This window comes from Mus caroli, unplaced genomic scaffold (assembly GCF_978045245.1).
Source record: "Mus caroli unplaced genomic scaffold, Mus_caroli_1 scaffold_3, whole genome shotgun sequence".
In the NCBI taxonomy this organism is placed as follows: domain Eukaryota; kingdom Metazoa; phylum Chordata; class Mammalia; order Rodentia; family Muridae; genus Mus; species Mus caroli.
Window position 1 is genome coordinate 98,301,359 of NW_028227258.1, and position 22,342 is coordinate 98,323,700.

Genomic DNA, 22,342 nt, shown 5'->3' on the forward strand with positions numbered 1-22,342 from the left:
ACAGACTGACCTTGGAATCTCCGTTGCACAGGGCCATCGGGGACCAACGCCACGGGTGCAGACTGCTGGCAAGGCCTGGACGCCAGAAGCTCAACACCGGGACCGGCAGAAGCGTGAAACACAAGAGCAGCCCGGAACCTAACAGCGGCCTCAGAACACAGAAGCGCGCGCAGACCCTGCCTCCAGCTTCCGCCCGACCGCCTCTAACCGGCCCCGCCTCTTAGAGGCGGGGCTATGCAAGCCCCGCCCTCGTCGTCACCCCGGGAAGATAACACCAAGCCTATCAGAAAGGAAAGCATCAGACATGCCCCCTGACAGGGCAATAGAATTGGATGTGATAGCTGACAATAATTAAGTAGTGGCAACATACCACCTCAAACTTCAATTCTTTGTAAACTGCAAGATACATTTAAGTAATGGATTCACTGTGTCACAAATAGTAGTGGCTCAATTTTTCTGGTTTTTTGTTTTATTTTGGTTTTGGTTTTGGTTTTGTTGTTTTTCTAAATAAGGTCACTCAGCAAACCAGGCTAGCCTCAAAGTTACATCCAGCTGCCCCTGACTCCTAAGTGCTAAAATTAAAGGTGTGTGCCACCACCTCAGTTTTTTAACAATAAGTTGTAGATTCCTCAGAAAGCCTACCTTGTTGAAGAAATTACTTTATATTTATTTGATTGCCTGTTTGGTTTTTGTTTGTCTGTTTCTTTTTTCTTTTGTAAGAATGTATGGTAGCCAGTCACCACCTTTGATCCCAGCAATCTGGAGGCTGAGGCAGGCACATCTTAGTTCCAGACCAGATTTTTAAAAATAAGGAAAGAAAGTAATTAAAAGAAAAATGTTCAGAGGCTCTTGATCTCTCTCTCTCTCTCACTCTGGTCTACAGAGTGAGCGCCAGGACAGCCAGGGCTATACACAGAAACCCTGTCTCAAAAAAAAAAAACAAAACAAAAAAAACCCAACATCCTCCCATGGCCTCTGTGCCTATAAACACATGTACACATAGACACACACACCCCCAACATACACACACACAAACACAATGAAATAAGAACTTTTGCAAGCAACAGCAAAAAAGAATGGCTGATGTGAAGGAAGAAGCCAGGTGTCATTGGTGTCCTAACACTTGCTCGTGCATCCCTGTGAGTTGGAGGCCAGCCTAGGACACATAGATTCCAATTCTAAGATCGCCTGGGGTACAAAAATAGATAGATAGGTAGGTAGGTAGGTAGATAGATAGATAGATAGATAGATAGATAGATAGATAGATACATAGATAAGGAACCGATATAAATCAAAGAAAAATGTTCAGAGGCTCTCTCTTTCTGCTCTAAATTCCTGTCATGGGGTGATGGTTAATCTCGGCTCTCAGTTTGACTGAGTCTGGAATCAACTAAGAGATAAGCCACTGGGCACAAGTGGAATAGATTCTCTTGAGTAGGTTATCTGTTGTCATCATGTTCCCATGATATGCAGATACAAGAAGATCCAAGGGAAAAAGTTTGCTTTTCTGATTATGGGACTTAGGTTTTGCTGTGAGTTCATTTATGTGGTCACTGCTGCTAACATTGTTCTTCACTGATGAAGTCTTTTCAGCCTTGCAATGTGGACTTCAGACCACGGCTCTCCAGGAATCCTCAAGGTCCTCAGTATAAGACTAGGACAACTGGGGTTATCTCAACAGCTGAGGTCTGAACAGCTAGCAGGTGCTTGGCTGTCCAGGGTGTAGTCAGCCACTGTTTAGCAACCCAGACTATTTCAGATAAGCCACCCTAAGAAATTTCCCTTTACTAGTCTCAGTTCTAGTAAGCCCTAAAAAGCCCTGAGTAATACACTCCGTAGTACCTGGGATTGGACCTAGGGCAGCACACATGCTAAGACAGCTCTTTGCCACTGACCCTCTTTTATTTTCTATTTTTACTTGGATCTCACTAAGTTACCCAGACAGGCATGAATTTACTTCATAGCCTAGCCTGGCCTTGGCCTTGGGACCCTCTTGTCTTATCATTCTAAATAGCTACAGTCCTAGTCTTTCACCGCCAGTTGCAACTGAATACCAAACTGCTAAGTTGTTCATTACTCAAAGATCTGGCTGCCACTAGCCTATCTGCACTGCAGCCTGTACCTTATACAGTATATATTGAGACACTATCTGAAAAAACAGAAAAAAAAAAGACAGGAAAGGAGAACTGCTGTGGATGATAGAGGACACAGATAGGATTTATGATAAACTATCAAGTAATAAAAGCTGGAAATGTTAAAGACTCATTTTCAGCCATCATAACAATAGTAAATTAGGACATGAAATATTAGTAGATGCTAAAATTAAAGAGTGAAAGATAAGAAGCAAGTTTTATTTATACTGTCACAGAGTATCTTCCCATATAACAGTTATTACTTATGCAATGTAAAATAGCAAATTTTTCTGTCTTTGCTTGTTTTTGAGTAGAGTTTCACTGTTAACCCTTGCTAGCTATGAACTAGACATGATCCAATTGCATTAGCCTCCCAAGTGTATATGCTACCACATCTGACAAAATTTAGCAACTTTAGAAGTGCCTCAAGTCACGCCTTTCTTGAGTTATCAACATGAATATCACAAATAATACAATACGTCAGTATCATGTCTCACTTGATGGTCTAAGTAAACTGAGAAGAATGTAACTGTAGTTCTGCCTAAAATTCATAAAAGAAAGGAAAATCAACTAAAGACGCGTTCCACAAAATAACTGGCCTACGATTATATCCAGTTATTTATTTCTTTAAGAAAACAATACCTCTAAACCTGATCATTAAAGGGAAGTTTTTTTCTGCAATTAGGGCAGAGTTTATCCATCAAGAACATCTTTTCTCTGTGATAGTGTATTAGCTGAAACAGTCTAAAGGCTGCCTCTACCAGGCCGAAGATAGAATAGCCCAAAGGCTGGAACTTAGAATAATCTGTTCTAAAACCTTTCTCATTCATACTTCTGACATGGCTTTGAGAATATCTTCTGAGGGCTGGAACACTTTGACCCTCAGAGCATCTTCAGCTCACTGCAGCCTCTCCCTTACCTCTGCATCAGGTCAGAATTCCCAGGGAGAGTATTCTAGGTTGAAGCTTATAGCCTCTTCTAATTTTCTTTCCTGTTAACATACTAAGGATGGAATCTGGGGCTTTCATTCCCAGCCTCTACAGCCTTTTCTAATCTTGCTTTAGCTTGCAAACAAAATTGTTTCTCTGCCTTTTATTCATTGGATGAATTACAATCCAAGCATAGATCCATTTCTCATTGCTTTAAAAAACTTCATGGTTTATAGAACCATGTAAGAGTCCAGACAGCCAAACTAATTCTGAGCAAAAATAGCAATGATGGAGGAATTGCTATCCAAGACCTCAAGAAATATTATAGAGTCATGGTAATAAAAAAAAAACTATATGGTGCTGGGCATGGTTATGTAGAGGCAGGTGGATCTCTGTGAGTTTGAGGCCAACCTGATCTACAAATTGAGTCCAGAACCGCCATGGATACACAGAGAAATGCTATCTATAAAAAAGAATTAAAAAATCAAAAAAATCAAAACAATGAGTACAAACAAGCACACATAGCTACAACCATCTGATATTTAATACACTAGCTAAAAAGTGGGATCTTTCACACATGGTGCTGAGAAAACAAGATGTTCATTTTTGTGTGTGTGTGTGGTGAATGTTTTCAAGACTTTTATTTTTTTTAATTAGGTATTTTCTTCATTTACATTTCAAATTCTATCCCAAAAGTCCCCAAGACCCAAAGATGGCCTAGTCGGCCATCATCGGGGAGAGAGGCCCCTTGGTCTTGCATAAAAAATGGGTGTGGGAGCTAAACGAGAGTTCTAAAATAAAGGAGGGGAGAGAAAATATGGCTAAGAAATATTGTTGTTGTTGTTTTAAAATCTCAATCATTTGATTTTATTAGTGAACAGATGAGACAAAATTCACAAACATCAAATTACAGGAAGGAGCCACAAGAGGGTGGAATTAATTTTTGAAATGGAGCCCAGGATAAAAGAAACTTGAGGTCACAAGCCTGAGTGTAAATCACTCCTTGTGCTTTTGAAAAATATTCTGTAAACCCCAGCTGTAACTTCTTAGTATCAGAATTTCACTGAGCTTGGTTACTGTGTTTTCTCTTGGCCAAATGCTGTGGCCTTTCAGGAACCACAAGAAGCCATAGTATCTTTCTGGTAAAATTCTCCAGTAAACTAAATATAAGCTTATTGGGATTTCTAGTACTTAATAAAAAGGGGAAGACAAATATATTCTTTTAACATTTCCCCCCAGATTCAAGAAAGATTCGGAACTTTCTAAACTTAAACATAATAATTCTGACTACAAAAAAAAGTTAATAGATGTTGTTTAAAATACTCCAAAATAACCCAATTACCTTTGACTATTTATAGGATGGCCTAGGTAGTTCATACCATATTGAACATGTCAGTGATTTAAAAACAAACAAACAAACAAAAACCCAAAATGGAGTAATAGTATTTTGGTACAAGCCACTTGGTTAATTAAATTGACCAAACTGATTCTTGAGGTTTATTCTAGCTAGGCGAAGGATGATTAGAAACCTAAATATAGGATCATGTCCAGTGTTTGAGCATGCTGACTCAAACCTAGATTCCTAGCACTCAGGAGACTGAGGCAAGGTTGCCCCTGAGTTCCAGACCAGCCTAGGCAACCCTGTGAGGTCTCAAAACAAACAGCAATTAAAAAAAAAAGTCAACCAGCTGATGACTGAACCATCAAACCAGTAGCCCACAATGATACATGACCAGAGTGCAGGGTATACTGGGCTACTTTAGAAACCTATAATTCTGGTATTTAGAAAGCAGAGGCAGGATGGATCAATGACAGTTTGCAAACATCCTGGTCAATATAGTGATTTTCAAGGCAGCTGGGGTTGCATAGTGAGACTGAATCTCAATGCCCATGTCTTCATTAGGGTTTTACTGCTGACCCTATGACCAAGGCAAGTCTTATAAAGGAAAACATTTAATTGGGGCTGACTTACAGGTTCAGAGGTTCAGTCCATTATCATCAAGGTGGGAGCATGGCAGCATCTAGGCAGGCATGGTGCAGGAGGAGCTGAGAATTCTACATCTTTATCTGAAAGGTGTTAGTGGAATACTGGCTTCCAGGCAGCTAGGATGAGGATCTTAAAGCCCAAGTCCACAGTGACACACCTACTCCAACAAGGCTACACCTCTCCAACAGGACCACACCTTCTAATAGTGCCACTCCCTGGGCCAAGCATATACAAACCATAACAGTCTTCTTCTCAAACAGACTTCTGTTAAGATAGACTAGAAGCTGCCTCCATGTTAGTTGGTGAGAGAATCAGAATAAGAAAAAAAAAAAAAAAAGATTTATCCCAGAGAGAAAAAGTATAGAAATCCATGAAAGAAGTGAAAAAATCTGAGAAAGAAAAAAAAAAAAAAAAAAAAAAACAGAGAAGCAAGCCAAACACAGCCAAAACAGCTCCCTGGCCAGAGAGGAGACTGGGAAGCTGCTTCCCAAAGCAGTCCAGAAGCTAGCCATATGAAAGCCCTGCAGCCCTCCCTTTAGGTTAAGCCACACATGACCCTCATATACTTGGTGAGACTGACCTCTCCTATAGATAGGTCAGCAGCAGAGAGAAATGTCATCTTGTCATGCTAGTTCACCTAAGAGAATGTATTATTTAAAAGCTAAGCTATCTGACTGATGTCCTGAGACCATAGAACATTCATGAGTCTGGGAGCCTTAATTTGGCCTCTGAGGGAGGGAAGGCCTAGTGAGATACTTGTTCAAAGCAAAAAGGCCAGACACAAGAATAGTACAGATATCAGATGGCTGCCTGGGTCTTAGAAGTACACGGAGAGATACCATCACCCTCAGTGGAAACAAATCCCATCTGGCAAGAATTCCCTAGACATTGACAGCTATGAGCCAGAGGCCAGTGGGTAAACCAAATTCTGCAAGACAGCCCTTTATCTGCCACTCACAAATAGACGGGAGAGATGGCTGAGCATAAGAGCATATGCTGCTCTTACAGAAGACCTCCTTTCATTACATCGCTTGTCATTACAGTTTCAGAGACTCTGTTGCCACCTTCTGGCCGATGAGAGCACCTGCACACATTGAATGCACACCCAGACAAGCAAACACACATAAATAAAAACTACTTTTAAAAAGAAAATAAGAGGGAACTACAGTCTTCCCACAGAATCCTTAAGTAATACTGAAGAAAATGCTGGTGTAAAAATAAACAGTAAAGGCTATTCTGAGGAAGTCTCAGATGAAAATGAAAACATTACTTACCAGAAGAGGCAAATCTTGTAAAATAAATTGTGGCAGAGAGCATTCAGGTGCCGTGCTCTGCAGAGGGTAGAATTTGTGATACCCATCACTACCTACATTGGGTGTGGTGGTTCATGCCTGTAGTTTTAGCCCTTGGGAGATAAGACAGGAAGCTAAGTTCAAGGATATCCTCAGCTATATAGAAAGTTTTATGTTGCTGGCCAGCCTTGACTACTACTACAAACTGCCTCTATACAATGCTGCAGGGGCTGAGTTGCCTGGCACAGTACTGGAGAAAAGTCTCCACTAGGTAGGTCTGCAAGGGCAGGATCTCTACCACAGATAATCAAAAGGCCAAAAGAATTATGGTGGTTGAAAAATGATGGGTCCCATGACTCACAAATTTGAATACTTGGTTACCAGGGAATAGCACTATTTAAAAGGATTAGATGTGACCTGGTTGTAGAAAGTGTGTCACTGGGGTTAGGTTTGAGGTTTCAAAAATCCCATTATCAGCCCAGAGTCTGTTTCTCTCTCTCTCTCTCTCTCTCTCTGTCTCTCTCTCTCTCTCTCTCTCTCTCTCTCTCTCTCTCTCTCTCTCTCTCTCTCTCTCTCCCTCCCTCCCTCCCTCCCTCCCTCCCTGCTGCCTGTGGATCTTGATGTAGAACTCTCAGTTACTTCTCCAGCACCATGTCTGCCTGCATGCTATCATGCTTCATGCTATAATGATAATGGACTAAATCTCTGGGGGTTATTTTGTTTTTTGTTTTGTTTTTGTTTCTGTTTCTGTTTTTTGTTTTTTCAAGACAGGGTTTCTCTGTGTAGCCCAGGCTGCCCTGGAACTCACTCTGTAGACCAAGCTGACCTCAAACTCAGAAATACGCCTGCCTCTGCCTCTGTCTCCCAAGTGCTGGGATTAAAGGCATTCGCCAACACTCCTTAGCTGGACTAAATCGCTGGATCTGTAAGCCACCTCAATAAAATGCTCTCTTTCATAAGAGTTCCCATGGTCACGACATCTTTTCGAAGCAATAGAGTGACTAAGGCAATGATTAGTCTCAAGCCCTGAGATTTCATATAATTTACCTTGTAATTTGGACTTATTTAAGACTTGCCGTTTCTTTCTTTCTTATTTCTATAGATACGAGATATTTGTTCTATGCCTGTCCTATAACTGTATGTACTGTCTTGAGACTGGGTCTCACTTATTAGCCAAGCCTGATCTGCAACTCACATTATGGGATGACAGGAATGATTCAGCATCCTGGGCTCATAACTGAATTTTGAAAGTCTAGAGCATGTATCTCATGGGTTCAAAACTTGGGAGCAATTTCCCTCAAAATTAATGCTATATCAACTCATTCATATATAGGAGACTACCCTTTATCACCTGTTGCTATGATAAAAAACACCCTGCAAAAGCAACTTAAAGAAGAGGAGGACTTAGTTTGGCTACAGTTCAAGGTTAGTCAATCATAACAGAAGTCCCGGTGATGGGATCTTGGTGGCATTGAATCTACAGTTAGGAAGCAGAGAAAGATGAATGCCAGGCTCCCTAACTTCCTCCCTTTTACTTGAGCCTGGGAATGTTTCCCCAGTTCAAATAACCTAACCAAGACAATCAGATACAGGCATGCTCAGAAGCTACTAACTTAATTAGATAATTATTTACAGGCTTGCCTCTTTAATGATTCTAGATTTGGTCAAGTTGACAATTGATATTAACCACATTACCCATATCTGATTTAGACAATATGTAGATGAGGCTTTGGATTGAGAGTTGATGCAAGTAAAAGCATTTGGGGAACTGGAATGTAATGAGTCTATTTTGTAGGAGGGGAACTGATATAACATAAGTGGAATGATTATGTCTCCTCATATTATTCTCCTTAGTCTTAACCCCTAATCTTTGAATGTGGAGCCTTTGAGAAGTGATTAGGTCATGTAATGGAGCTGTCATGAGAGGAATTAATGCCTTTATAAAAGAGACTCTGAGCTGGGTCATCTCAAAATGCACAATATAGCTCAGGCTGCTCTGTAACTGTGAATCTCTTGCCTTGGTCTCTTCAGTACTGTAATTATAATATACATGTCACTACATCTGGCTGTAGGCTTTCTTTTAGTTAAAAGGTTGTTCTGGTTTGTTTGGTTTGTATTATCACTATTCATTTAGAAACAAAACTATACACATACAAAAAACCTGAGTTGGATAAAAACTAAAATTTTCCCTAAAATTTTGCACTAGTAGATTTCTCTTGTTGTTTGTATTTTTGTTTAGTTGGATACAGAAATTTAGCATTCAGTTGATTGCTAAATTAACTGGAGTAAAATAAAAACAATTATTAGCTTTGCTGGCATTGCTCATTTCCCAACACAACTTCATGTTGCTACGTGGAACAAACCAATCTAGCTAAAGCACAATAGGTCCTTCCATTTAACAACCTGACCACAAAAGCTTACATTGGTCAGCTATACTATATGTCTTTAAGAAACAAAAAGCTGCTCCACTATGTTCATAGCAGCCTTATTTATAATAGCCAGAAGCTGGAAAGAACCCAGATGCCCCTCAACAGAGGAATGGATACAGAAAATGTGGTACATTTACACAATGGAGTACTACTCAGCTATTAAAAGGAATGAATTTATGAAATTCCTAGGCAAATGGATGGATCTGGAGGGCATCATTCTAAGTGAGGTAACATATTCACAAAGGAACTCACACAATATGTACACACTGATAAGTGTATATTAGCCCAAAAACTTAGGATACCCAACATATAAGATACAATTTGTTAAACGCATGAAACTCAAGAAGAACGAAGACCAAAGTGTGGACACTGTGCCCCTTCTTGGAATTGGGAACAAAACACCCATGGAAAGAGTTACAGAGATAAAGTTTGGAGCTATGAAGAAAGGATGGACCATCTAAAGACTGCCATATCCAGGGATCCATCCCATAATCAGCTTCCAAACGCTGACACCATTGCATACACTAGCAAGATTTTGCTGAAAGGACCCAGATATAGCTGTCTCTTGTGAGACAATGCTGGGGCCTAGCAAACACAGAGGTGGATGCTCACAGTCAGCTATTGGATGGATCACAGGGCCCCCAATGGAGGAGCTAGAGAAAGTACCCAAGGAGCTAAAGGGAACTGCAACCCCATAGGTGGATCATTATTATGAACTAACCTGTACCCCAGAGCTCTTGACTCTAGCTGCATTTGTATCAAAAGATGGCCTGGTGGGCCATCACTGGAAAGAGAGGCCCATTGGACTTGCAAACTTTATATGCCCCAGTACAGCGGAATGCCAGGGCCAAGGGGTGGGGGTGGGTGGGTGGGGGAATGGGGGGGGGAGTGTATTGGGGACTTTTTGGATAGCATTGGAAATGTAATTGAGGAAATTACCTAATTAAAAAAAATAAAAATAAAAATAAAAATAAAAAAGAAACAAAAAGCTGACTGCCAAGCAGGCTTCTGCAAAATCTCAATTGCTTGCTCACCTCACCTTGTGGTTTTAGAATATAAAATGAGGATTCTAACTGGGTCCTATACTGAGGGCTTTCAGGAACTATCCTGGCTTTGGTGGCAACTTTACTTCATTCTCAATAGTGTTGGAGTGCTTATTCCAGAAAGATCCCCCACAACCACTAAAGAAAAAACAGTACTATAGCTGAGGAGTAATATTTGGAAGAAATTATTTAAAATACTGATAAAAGCCAGCTTGTAGTGAGATTGAGGCTATCCTGGGCTATATGAAGCCCTTTCTAAAAATAAATAAATAATGTCTAGTCAAAATACATGGTTTTTTAATTTAAAAATGGAATAAATAAATAGGCTAGTAAAACTACTTACTGATTAGATTTGTGTCTGCTTCGTATGAGGGAATTCATGCTATTATAAGCCTTTAAAAAGCCCACCCCAGAAGATCAGAGGTCGTGGGAGGGGAAACTGACCACTGCTCTTCTGTGAAACATCAAATTGCTCTCTAAATATTTATGATTATACCCATACATCAGTGCTGCTTTCAACTGTTGTCAAAGTACCTTCTGTCTGCAGTGGAGAGAACTCCACACAAAGACTCAACTGACCAAAATGCTGAAAATAAGTGATGGTTAAATAAATGCTCAGCCCTACCTGATAATCATTTCCTGCCACCCCAACAAGCCTCATGGTACAATGTGACAGATGGAGGATGAGGGAAAGTGCTGTGTAGTACTCTTCTAAGCATTACATGGCCATTGCACTCATGAACTCACAGGGCCTATCATTACCTGAACAAGATCAATCCAGTCAACATTAGAACATTGATGGGAGAGGGGCTCAGAAGGCTCCATCCCTAACTCAGGAGCTGTTGATAATTGTTGGCTGCTGGGAGAAGAGTCATTTTTCATTGAATGTGTGGCTGCTGGTAGGTTGCCCATGCTCCAGTGATTAGCCTCCAAAGACACATACATGCAGGGAACCACTAATTGAACTCAGTAGGCTCTAAAAAAAAAAAAGAAGAAGAAGAAGAAGAAGAAGATAGAAGATATAAAAGTGAGAAGGGGTTGTAGTGGGGAAATCAAGAGGAAGAATTTGAATTTGATATGATCAAAATACACTGTATACATGTAAAGTATTTTTGAAGAATTAGAAAAAAGTTAGAATAAATGTGTTTGTTTGTTCGACCCTAGCACTTGGGAGGTCAGTCTGGACTATATAGTTAGAACATGTCTCAAAACAAAACTCTACTGATGTTGTATCCATAAAAATCAATGGCTTTACACAATAAAAAGAACAAATATAATATCTACTCAGATTGATCTATAAACATATTATTTGTATTTCAAGGATACTAATTCTGGGAATACAGTTATACCTAATACCAAAGGTCACATATTATATGAGTCTACTCATACACTTCTTCAAACGATATACATATAATCAGGGAAAATCTTAGGAGCTGCAGAGGATGAGGAGGAGAGAAGTTGGTACCAATGTAAAGGTATGATACCAAACAGCAATAGCACTTAAAAGTTTAACACAGAACACACACCTGCACTCAAGAGCTCACACACACACACACACACACACACACACACACACACACGTGTGTGTGTGTGTGTGCATGCTGAGAGTTCTGCATCCAAATCCATAGATAGCAGGAAGAGAGAGAGAGTTATTTGGACTTGCCTTGGAAGTTTCTGGAACCTCAAAACCCATCCCCAGTGACATACTTCCTCCAACAAGGTGACACCTACCCCAACAAGGCCACACTTCCTAATCCTAAAGGGAGCCACTTCTTGATGACTAAGTATTCATATATTTGAGCACATGGGGGCCATTTTTATTCCAACCAACACAGCCTTGTAGGTTACTTCCTAAAAGCCTTGCAAAGCTAAACTGGATGTGATAAACTTTATTCTGTATTCATTGACATTGAGACTTTTTCAGAAATGACAACCCATGCCTGCAATGGTAGGATTTGGGAAGTGGAAGCAGGAACACTGGGAGCTCAAAACCACCATCACAAGTACATGTCAAACTCAAGGCTGCCATAGGCTACATGAGATCCCCTCATAAAAAAAAAAAAATCAGAAACAAAAGGAGAGATAGTCCATCCCTTAATCCCAGCGTTCAGGAGTCAGAGGCAGGTGGATCTCTGTGAGATCAAGTCCAGCCCGGTCTACAGAGTGAGTTTCATGCCAGTTAGGACCATACAGTAAGATCCTGTTGAAAGAAATAGAGACTTTTAGTCTCACATAGATAACACTATAAACTGTTTTCCACTCCAATTTTTGAGACAGGGTCTTGCTATATATCCATGGATGGCCAGGAACTAGTTTTATAGACTAGTCTGGATTACAAGCATGCACCACCACAACCAACTCTGTTCCTCTCTTTAACAAAGATTAGAAGACTTCATGGTCACTGTTTTCTTCCATTGAAGTATATCAGACTAGGTGTGGTGGCTCATGTATACAATCCTAGGACTCTAGAAGTTAAGGCAGGAGTATGGCCATAAGTTTGAGACCAGACTGGGTACATATGCTAGCTTATGTAACCCAGGACTCAGTATCAATACAATGAAAATGAAAGACTAATAATAATAATAAGCAAAGTCTCAAATTTCTATGGCCATACAAGAGCTGGAGAGAAGGGGGAGGAGAGAGGGAAAGGAAGGACCCAGGGAGAAATGAGAAGAGAACATGGGAAATTAGCTAAGTGGTTAGTAAGCTGTAGAAATCAGAAAAGTGGGAAGGCAGCAAATCCACAAGGGAATTTATGGTTTTTGTTTTTTAATGAAGAAAGCATGTAGTATTACACTTGAAATGGCATTTGAAAAACTGGCCAATTATGAATTCAATAAAATTTTTGGAAAACTTATTTCTTTGTTATCACTGAAATACTAAATCTAGTATCTCAACATTTCAAGCTCTAAGAGCTTCCAACGATTCACCAAAACTCGAAGAAGTGTGTCGTTATGCACTTAAAATGCATAACCATGGATGACAAGAAAGGAGAAAGGTGGTTTCGAGAAGTTTCCATTGGCATAAAAATAAGATGCAGCAGATTGAAATTTACCTCCTTCACTCTGTGTATCTAGCATTCCCCTACATTTCTTCCTTGACATTGGGGGAAATGGACAGCCTTATTCGTTCTGTGTATTAGGTATGAGTGTTTCCATTTAGTCGGACATAAAGGACCCACAACCTGACACCAAAGCTTAGTAACCACAGGTTCACAAAGCAGCATTATTACCCAACTACAAGTCTGGAAGTTGTGACTGAATTAAATAAGTACAAACTCGCCTACAGACCTTGCGCAACGTTATCACCAAGGCCTAGGCCAATCCAGAAAACCCGTGCTCACGTGGCGACGAGGGCCCAATGGCCGAGGCCCACGAGTTCCAGGCAGGCGCATGCGCAAACGGAACCGGGTTTGTTAAGACGTTCCGTCTTGGACGCTCGGTACGCTGGCGTTATTCCTCCCTCGGGGTCAGAATCGAGGGAATTAATGGTTCCTAGCAAACGTTGTTCGCGGTCGCCGCCACCGGAACTTGTTCTGATTCGCTGGCTCCGTCGGGAGGCACGGAACGCATTTTGGCAGGGAACCACTTCCCGAAGCGGGAGGCAGGAAGTTATCCTTTACCTCGGGTGTCTACTGAGGAGGGTGCCCGCTGCAGTGTCAGCGGAGACCTAGTGGCAGGTGGACGGGCGGGAGGGCGTTCGAGTCCCCGCTGCAGTTAAGAGCCAGACTCCGTCGCAGCGCCACGGCACGCTCCGCCAGCCTCGAGCCGGGTGCGGCTGCACAGGGAGCTCTTGCCGGCTCCCTGAAGTCGCTCCTGTGGGCAGCGACCCAGGCTTCGCCTGGGCCACCTGCCAGGGATCTGGCTCCCTGCTGCAAAACAGCGACTAGTCTCTCCGCGTCCGCCCTCCCGGCGTTGAACCACCGTGACCCTGGTCCAGAGAGACTGCCTTGGACCTGGGACTAGACTGATCAAAACGCCAGCCTCAGGCCCCCACACACCGGGCTCTACGTCGTCTCTGATATGTCACCGACCATCTCCCACAAGGACAACAGTCGGCAGCGGCGGTCAGGCATGTTTAGCCACGCTCTGGATATGAAGAGTGGCCCGCTGCCACCGGGCGGCTGGGATGACAGTCGCCGAGACTCGGTGGGCGGGGAGGGGGACCGGGAAGTTCTTCTAGGTGATGCGGGCCCTGGTGACTTCCCTAAAGCCCCGCGGAGCTATAGATCCGAACTAAGTAGCATTTTGTTACTACTCTTTCTTTACGTGCTTCAGGGCATTCCCTTAGGCCTGGCGGGGAGCATCCCCCTCATTTTGCAGAGCAAAAATGTTAGCTATACAGATCAGGCTTTCTTCAGTTTTGTCTTCTGGCCATTCAGTCTTAAGCTGCTCTGGGCTCCCTTGGTTGATGCCGTCTACTTTAAGAACTTCGGTCGTCGCAAGTCCTGGCTTGTCCCTACTCAGTATACACTAGGAATCTTCATGATATATTTATCCACTCAAGTGGACCGTTTGCTCGGAAATATTGATGGCAGAACACCGGATGTAGTTGCTCTCACTGTGACATTCTTCTTGTTTGAATTCCTGGCTGCCACACAGGACATCGCTGTGGATGGTTGGGCATTAACTATGTTATCCCGGGAAAACGTGGGCTATGCTTCGACATGCAATTCTGTGGGCCAAACAGCTGGCTACTTTTTGGGCAATGTTTTGTTTTTGGCTCTTGAATCTGCCGACTTTTGTAACAAATACTTGCGGTTTCAGCCTCAACCCAGAGGAATCGTTACCCTTTCAGGTAGTGTACTTAAAACTATTATACTGTTAGGTTTATTTTATGCTTATGAATGCTTTTGATGAAACATCAGATGGGAGCTCTCATTTGCTTGCATATATTTTTTACTTTTAATGATGCACAAGATATTTTACTTCATTTCCCTTTCAAATTAACACAATATTGGATTCCATTATGAGATTTTCGTACTTTGCTCACAATCACTTCCATAACACAGCCTTGTTCTCTACATCTCCCTCCTAGTCGTCTTCCTTTAGACAGTTCACACACATTTTTTTCCTTCCAGATTCTTTCTAGAAGAGAAACCATTTGATGTTTGTCCTTCTGCTTGCTTTTGGATTATTTCTGAATTCTGTTTACAGGATTTTTAAAAGGCTCTATATATCCAACTTGAGACTCAGTCCTGCTTCACCCTTCTGAGTGCTGATATTACAAGCATGTGCCACTACAGCTGGCTTTTTAAATTTTACTGGGAACTTATATGATAGATACCTAAGTATGTTTTCTGTTTTACTAAAGTGTGCTTCTTTCGAGTATTCCTTATGTCAGCCCATTAACACAGTCACATTGATCAGTACTCTTTAGTGAATAGGAAAAAGCAACTGATAGAATAACAAAATTTCTGAATTAAAGATCCATGGACATTTGCCTGACACAGAAGTATACATTTTAAAATGTAGGTCATATGGTTCACATTTTTTCTTTTGTGTTTTGGTGAATGGAGATTCCTAGTTTCTTGCTTTTCAATCCTTTTCCACCTTTATTTCACAAGTAGTCCCCATTTACCCATCTACTGAATGGGAAGGGTGGTTAATATAAGCATTCTGGAACTGGCTAAGTGGCAAGATTCTGAGGACCTGCTGCAAATAAAGACTGTGCAAACTAGGAACAGTAGAGATGAACATTGCAGAGGCCCAGAATAACCGGCCAGTGACCATAGTAGAGATAACAGTTGACTTTATTATTAGTTAAACCTTTATGTAAGCTGGTGTGATTTTTTTCTTTTTCTTGTTTATTTATATTTTTTTGGTATAACTGGAATTTGAACTTTGTTCTCCAGAAGATTCTAAAATAGCTTACTTTAATTATTTTCTATCCATAGTTGACTTATGATTTAGTCTAAAACATTTTAAGTTAAAGAGTTTTTAATTTTAATGCTTACACATAACCACATTACCAGTTTTGAGGTTTCTGTAATTTGGTAATAACGTAACTATTTTCTGTGTATTCTGTTTCTGTTTGTGTGTTCCTGGTTCTGGGAAATGAACCTAGTACTTCTACATAAAAGGGAAGCCATCTTCTACTGTGCTAACTCTCAATCCCATTATTAACCAGTGGGAGTTTTTCCTTTTTTCCTCTCTCAGTGCTAGGAATCTATTATTGACCTTTGTCTAGGCCCTAGTTTTCAACAAGAGTCTAGACTGGTCTTAGACTTCTATTCCCTAAGGACCCATATAGTTAATTATGTACACCACCATGCCCAGTTTAACTACCTAGTGGTTCTGAGGAATTTAAAGGATGTGGAATCATAAGGAAATATCTTTGCCTAGGTAGTTAAAGAGAAGATAAAAACAGTATCTAGAAAATCTGTGTATTGGAAACCATAACTTGAAACAAAGAAAACAGCCAAGGGTTTGAGGATGGTTCTGCTGATAAAAGGTCTTGTTGCTCTTGCAGACGTTTTAAGTTTGGTTCCCAGCACTCATATAGTGGCTTACATCCCTCTGTAACTACAGTTTTAGGGGATTTAGTGCACTCTTCTGGCCTCCACAGACACCAAGAATGCAGAGTGCATGTACTCACATTCAGGCAGAATACTAGTACCCATGAACATAAACCTTTTAAAAACATTGTAATTCTGTAATTAATTATGGATACCACAGAAGGAATATACTGAGGAATGGTTTGGACATTTAAAAAACCGTGCTCTATAGACAGCAAATTGAGAACAGGAAGATGGGATGAGATAAGATCTGGAGGAAACAACCTTGGTTATATTGACTGCTTTTTCATAGCTTCATAACAGTTCTGAACCTTTTCTCTCATTCCATTTGTTTTCCAAGAACCTCTAGAGGCAAAGACAGACCCTTAAACAGCGAGGAGTAAGTAATGAACAGGACAGAAGGATGACAGATGTGGCTTTTCCTTCTCTATAATGAGAAGAATGTTGTCAAGAGGCTATTTACAGATAGATGGGCCAGGCAGTGGTGGCGCACACCTTTGATCCCAGCACGTGAGAGGCAGAGGCAGGTGGATTTCTGAGTTGGAGGCTACAGAGTGAGTTCCAGGACAGCCAGGGCTATACAGAGAAACCCTGTCAAGAAAGAAAGAGAGAGAGAGAGAGAGAGAGAGAGAGAGAGAGAGAGAAAGGAAGAGAAAGAGAAAGAAAAAGAGAGAGAAAGAAAGAAAAGGAAGGAAGAAAGAAAATGAAGGAAGGAAAGAAAGAGATAGATGGACTTGGAGTTAGGTATTTGTAACTGTTAATATGATATTTTGTCTATAGTTGGTAAGAAGTTAGTGGAAATCTCAAGGAAAACCTTAAGATGAAATTTTCTTAATATAAGGCTTTTTTTTTTAATGGAACAAATATAACATTGTGATTCCCAAGTATCTGAAAGCATCACCCACTTTTAGAACACCTGATTCTTAGTAATGATAGGTTAAAGTGTTAATTTTTTAACTGACTTAGGCTGAGCCACCATGTCGGTTCTGTACTCTTAATTGCTGAGCTACCTTTCCAGCCCCTGTGTGACTTTGAAATTTGTTTTAAAATGAGTATGCATATATAGGAGTCAATCAGAGAAAAGGAGGGTATATTTCTTTGGAAAAAAAACTGTAATGGATGTAAATCCTATATCTATAAGCATTTTGAACAGGGAAGAAAGCATACCAATATTTCCTTAATAATAAATTTGTCTTGTAGTACTCATTACCTTTTTATGTAACAAATGCTTTTTAGAATTTAAGCAAGCCGAATTGGTTCATTACTAAATAGGTAAGTTATAAGTTGTTTGTATGTTTTTCTAATATTGGCTATACTACATCCTTTAGCACTCATGCGAGGCTTAAAGTATTACACTGGGAGAAAGCTCCGCACCTGAAAAGTGCTTGCACCACAAGCCAGGACCTGACTTCAATTGCTGGAACCCACAGTGGAAGGAGAGAACCTACTCCCCAAACAATAATAAACAAAATATTACCTTTCCTTCAGTTATATGGGGAGAAGTTAGGTGACCATTGATGGGTGATAAAGCTTTTTTGTACTACTAGGAATTAAAAATGGAACTTATGGTAGTAAATTGAAATTATGCATATGCTAAAAATTCACTCAACTACACCAAAAATTTAAGTTTATGGTTTAACTTTTTTTAAATTTATTTATTTATTTATTTTTGGTTTTTCAAGACAGGGTTTCTCTGTAGCCCTGGCTGTCCTGGAACTCAATTTGTAGACCAGTCTGGCCTCGAACTCAGAAATCCACCTGCCTCTGCCCCACAAGTGCTGGTATTAAAGGCATGCGCCACCACGCCCGGCTATGGTTTAACATTTTAAGAGTAAAATTTATCTTAGAAAATTTAAAACATGGGTTTGTTTTGTTTTGATTTTGGTTTTTACCTTAAAACTCAACTTTTGGGTTTGAGAGATGAGTCAAAAGTTAAGGGTTCAATACTGCTCTTGTAGAGTACTAAGTTACGGTCTCCATACCCATGTTGGATTATTCGCAAACACCTGTAATTCCAGCTTCTGGAGATCTAGTGTCTGTAGTTGGCCTAGGCCCCTGCACAAGCATACAAACATCCACTCACCCTGACACACAATTCAAAATAAACTTTAAAACATTTTCAACTTTTAGGGAGGCGCAGAGAGATAGGTCAGCAGCTCGCTTGTTTACTACTCTTCCAGAGGACACTAAGTAACTGTCTTTAACTCCTGGGAATCCAACAGCCTCATTTGCTCTCTACAGGTACCTGCGCACACATTCTGTACATTCATAAGACACACCCACATACACATAAGTAAAATTGAGCTTTTTAGGTAAGTAATATTCAACGTGAATAATATGAACCCTTTTAATTTGTTCCTCTTTTTTTGCCTCCAAAGAGAGCAGGTAATGAGCATGGTGAGTCTTTTAATATATAAGCAAATACAGAAAGTTAGAACTTATCCTCAAATGTTAGTAACAAATGAAGCCATAGATTTAGGGAAAATTAAAACCAGAGACCCACTCCTCAGAAAGAAGGTTGTAAAGACTTTTTTTTTTTTTTTTTTAACACAAAGCAAAGGAAAGAAGGTAATGGCTGCTCTTTTTTACCAAGTAGTATCTGGAAAATGCTTTGATATGTAAGGCCCCTCTACACAATATACTGTGTACTTAAAAAATAATATATTTCAAGTATATTCTGAAATTCACTTTGGTTTTAGGGGATGCTGGGAATTGAATCCAGGATGTCCTGTGGGTAAAGGGTGCCATGCAACTGAGGACTGTACTACTAGCATATAAATTTACCAATGAGGACCTCACTGATTATAAAAAGTGTCCTATTTTCACTTTTAGTGTGTTCATAGGAACTATTTTTAGTTGACAAAATAAAGATGACCATTTTGCTCCTAGAGAATTAAAAACACAAAACCTGAAACTCCTGATTTTGCTTACCCTTTTGGACACAATTGTATATGTCTTACATATACAATTTGCACATGCATGTTATTACATTTATTTTATTCCTCTTCATTGTTTTCACTGTTCCCACTGGTTGGAACATAAGTAGAAATTAGTTAACTCAACAAAAGAGGTAATTTCAGTGTGTCTAAAAAAATTCAAATTTCTTTTCAAGCATCCTAAATTGTCTTGGTTTTGAAAGTTTTCTTTCTTTTTTTTTTTTTTTTTTTTTTTTTTGAGACAGGGTTTCTCTGTGTAGCCCTGGCTGTCCTGGAACTCACTCTGTAGACCAGGCTGGCCTCGAACTCAGAAATCCACCTGCCTCTGCCTCCCGAGTGCTGGGATTAAAGGCATGCACCACCACGCCCGGTGAAAGTTTTATTTCTTACTCCTATCGTAGTCTTCAAAGTTTGTCTTATGTTTTTAATTTTTATTATTAACTTTTTTGACAAGTTCTCTCCTCTTCTTCCCTCCTTCTCTCCCTTCCACCCTCTTGCCCTCTCTTTTTCTCTGTAGCTCTGCCTGACCTGCAGTTCACTGTGTCGTCAGGGCTGGCCTCAAACTCACAGACTGCCTCCCAAGAACATGCATTAAAGGTGTACACCATGTGTGGCCAATACTTTTATATATTTAAGTTTCATGTTTTTAAATTTTCATTTAGTTAGTGTGTGTGTGTGAGAGAGAGAGAGAGGGAGAGGGAGAGAGGGGGGGGAGAGAGAGAGATAAGCTTAGACTCAGAGGAGGTTGCAAAGAAATGTTCAGAGGAGTCTGATGAACCTTTCTTTGGCTTTCACTTGCCAGCATCACATGTAGAGTATAATATTAAAATATTGCCTTAATATATTGAGTCAAGCTGGATGGCTCAGTGCCTAAGGATGCCTAAGGATGCCTGAGGACCAGAGTTTCAATCTCTGTGACCCACAAGATGGAGGAAGAAAGCTTTCTTCCACAAGTAGTTCTCTGTCCACCACACACATACATACATGTACCTGCACATAAAAAAGTAAATATCAAACCAGAAACTGATGTGGATATAAGCTATAGACCTTATTCAGATATCACTAGTTAAACATGGATGGGTGTGTATGTGATAGTGTGTGTGTGTTTCCATGCAGTTCTACTCCTTTGTAACTAGTATGACAATCATAGCTGACTGTTTAGTTCACCTTAAGATTACTTTGTGTTGTCATGCCCTTTTTATCCTTAATCTGATATGTTTCCTTCCTCCCTTCCTCCCTCCCGTTTTTTCTTTCTTCCTTTCTTTCATTAGAGGACAGAGTGAGTGAGATACTCTCACTTTGTAGCATAGTCTTCCTGGGCATCCTAGAATCATTTCATAACCCCGGCTGAACTTAAACTTGTAGTGGTCCTCCTGCCTCAGTCTTCCAAATGCTGGGGTTATGAGTGTTAACTGTGAGCTGGGCTTGCTTTTGATTTTATAACTGTTACATGAGAAAAGCTTCCAGATGAGGTTGTGCAGTATTGAGATTGGCCCTTCGGAAAATGGCCCTCTTCAGTCAGAAGGAGCCATCATTGCATCCTAGTGGCTGCAGGCACTAGCATGATTTGTTTCTTGTTAGCTTCTATCTAGTAATATGAATATGCTGTATGTGTATAAGTCAGGGTACTTGTGCCACAGTATGCATGTGGGTCAGAAGACAACTTTCAGGAATTAGTTCTCTACTTCCACAGTGGGATCTTGGGATGAAACTCGGGGTATCAGGTTTGTGTGGCAAACACTGTCACCTGCTGGACCACCTCTCTGTTCTGTGTTCTTTACAGTAATGTGAAATATTTCATTTATTAAACAAGTATTTCATCATACATCCAATGGAGGATTCTATGTACTTTCCAGTGTGGGGCTTTTCCTGTCTGAAAACAAGTCTTGATTCCTGTGATAAATGCTGAGCTTTTGCAAGTCCACTTTCAGTATTGAAAGGCCCTGCTATGGTATTTTCTAGCACAGATGGGCATTTTGTTTTGATTGGGGCAAAATGTTAGTCTGTGGTCCAGTTGAGCAGTACATTCACAGTCCTCCACTAGCCTCTCTAGTGCTGGGATTACAGGCGTATATCACCATGTTGACTGCTTCTGCGTTTTATGTTTGTACTAACCCCTAGCAAATAACTCATTCTCTTTCTATGCTTGGTATTCTGTTTTTCATTTTAGTTGCTTTCATAGTTTTACAGAATAATATGAATTATAAAGGAATATTGGAACCTGATTTGTGTTTCAATTTTTGAGACAAGGTTTTATGCAGCCATGGATAGTCTGGAAGTTGCTGTGTAGACCAAGCTAGCCTCAAATTAAGAAAGACCCATCTGTCTCTGCCTCTCTGTCTTCCACATGTTGGGATTAAAGGTGTGTGCTACCATGCCTATAAGATTTTCCTATAAGATTGATGTTGGAGAATGTCAATAGCATTAAGTACCAACCTCTCTAAAAATACACTATGAACTCTAAATGAAAATGCATAAAATGAATTCATAAACATTTTAGATTGATACTTATTTGTGTGTATGCACCTCTATCTGTGTGCCCGTGGAGAGATCAGAAGACAACATTTTGGAGTTAGTTCTCTTTTACCTTTATGTGAGTGCCAGAGGTAGGACTCAGGTAGCCAGGCTCATAAAGAAAGTACCTTTCCCAAGGCCCTCAACCTTGAGTTTTAAATGAGTTGTACTGCTTTTCTCCTGAATTTGTAGTGAACACTAGGGTATTAGCCTTTGTAGAAGTGTGTGTGTGTGTGTGTGTGTGTGTGTGTGTTTCTGAGACAGCCTTTTTCTGCATGATACTGGCAATACTAGAACTTGCTCTGTAGTTCAGGCTGGCCTGGAACTCAGAGATCCAGCCTGCCTCTGCCTCCCGAGTGCTGGGATTAAAGGCATGTGCGCCACCATTTGGCTAGCCTTTATACTTTTATTCATCAGTAGTGAATTGCTACATGCTTTTAATTTCTGCATATATAGGTACATTAGGCAAGTTTTTATAGGCACTTCAGAATATGTAGTCAAAACTCATGCTTGTGAAACTGTGACATGAGCTTTGTTATCTTGGTCTTGCATCAGTACACAGA

At 40.5% G+C, this 22,342-nt stretch overlaps 2 protein-coding genes across 6 annotated transcripts in view; one reads left to right on the plus strand and one right to left on the minus strand.

Moving 5' to 3' along the window:
• The window catches only part of Gmps (guanosine monophosphate synthase), a 59,803-nt gene extending 46,604 nt beyond the window's left edge, over window positions 1-13,199 (minus strand). The window contains exons 1-2 of one of the 3 annotated variants that reach the window (XM_021157139.3): window positions 13,103-13,199; window positions 10,575-10,788 (exon numbers count right to left, since the gene is read on the minus strand). In XM_021157139.3, coding sequence (XP_021012798.1) covers window positions 10,575-10,757 — 183 coding nt within the window. In that variant the 5' untranslated portion in view covers window positions 10,758-10,788; window positions 13,103-13,199. Of the gene's footprint in view, window positions 1-10; window positions 208-10,574; window positions 10,789-13,102 lie in introns of those variants that run through there. The other 2 variants (XM_021157142.3, XM_021157141.3) reach the window with 2 other exon arrangements.
• A 140-nt stretch (window positions 13,200-13,339) lies between these two features.
• Slc33a1 (solute carrier family 33 member 1) overlaps window positions 13,340-22,342 on the plus strand; it is a 30,603-nt gene continuing 21,600 nt past the window's right edge. For 2 of the 3 annotated variants that reach the window (XM_021157144.3, XM_021157143.3), the window contains exon 1: window positions 13,340-14,609. In XM_021157144.3, the coding sequence (XP_021012803.1) occupies window positions 13,835-14,609 (775 nt within the window). In that variant the 5' untranslated portion in view covers window positions 13,340-13,834. The remainder of the gene's footprint in view (window positions 14,610-22,342) is intronic. The other variant, XM_021157146.2, reaches the window with a different exon arrangement.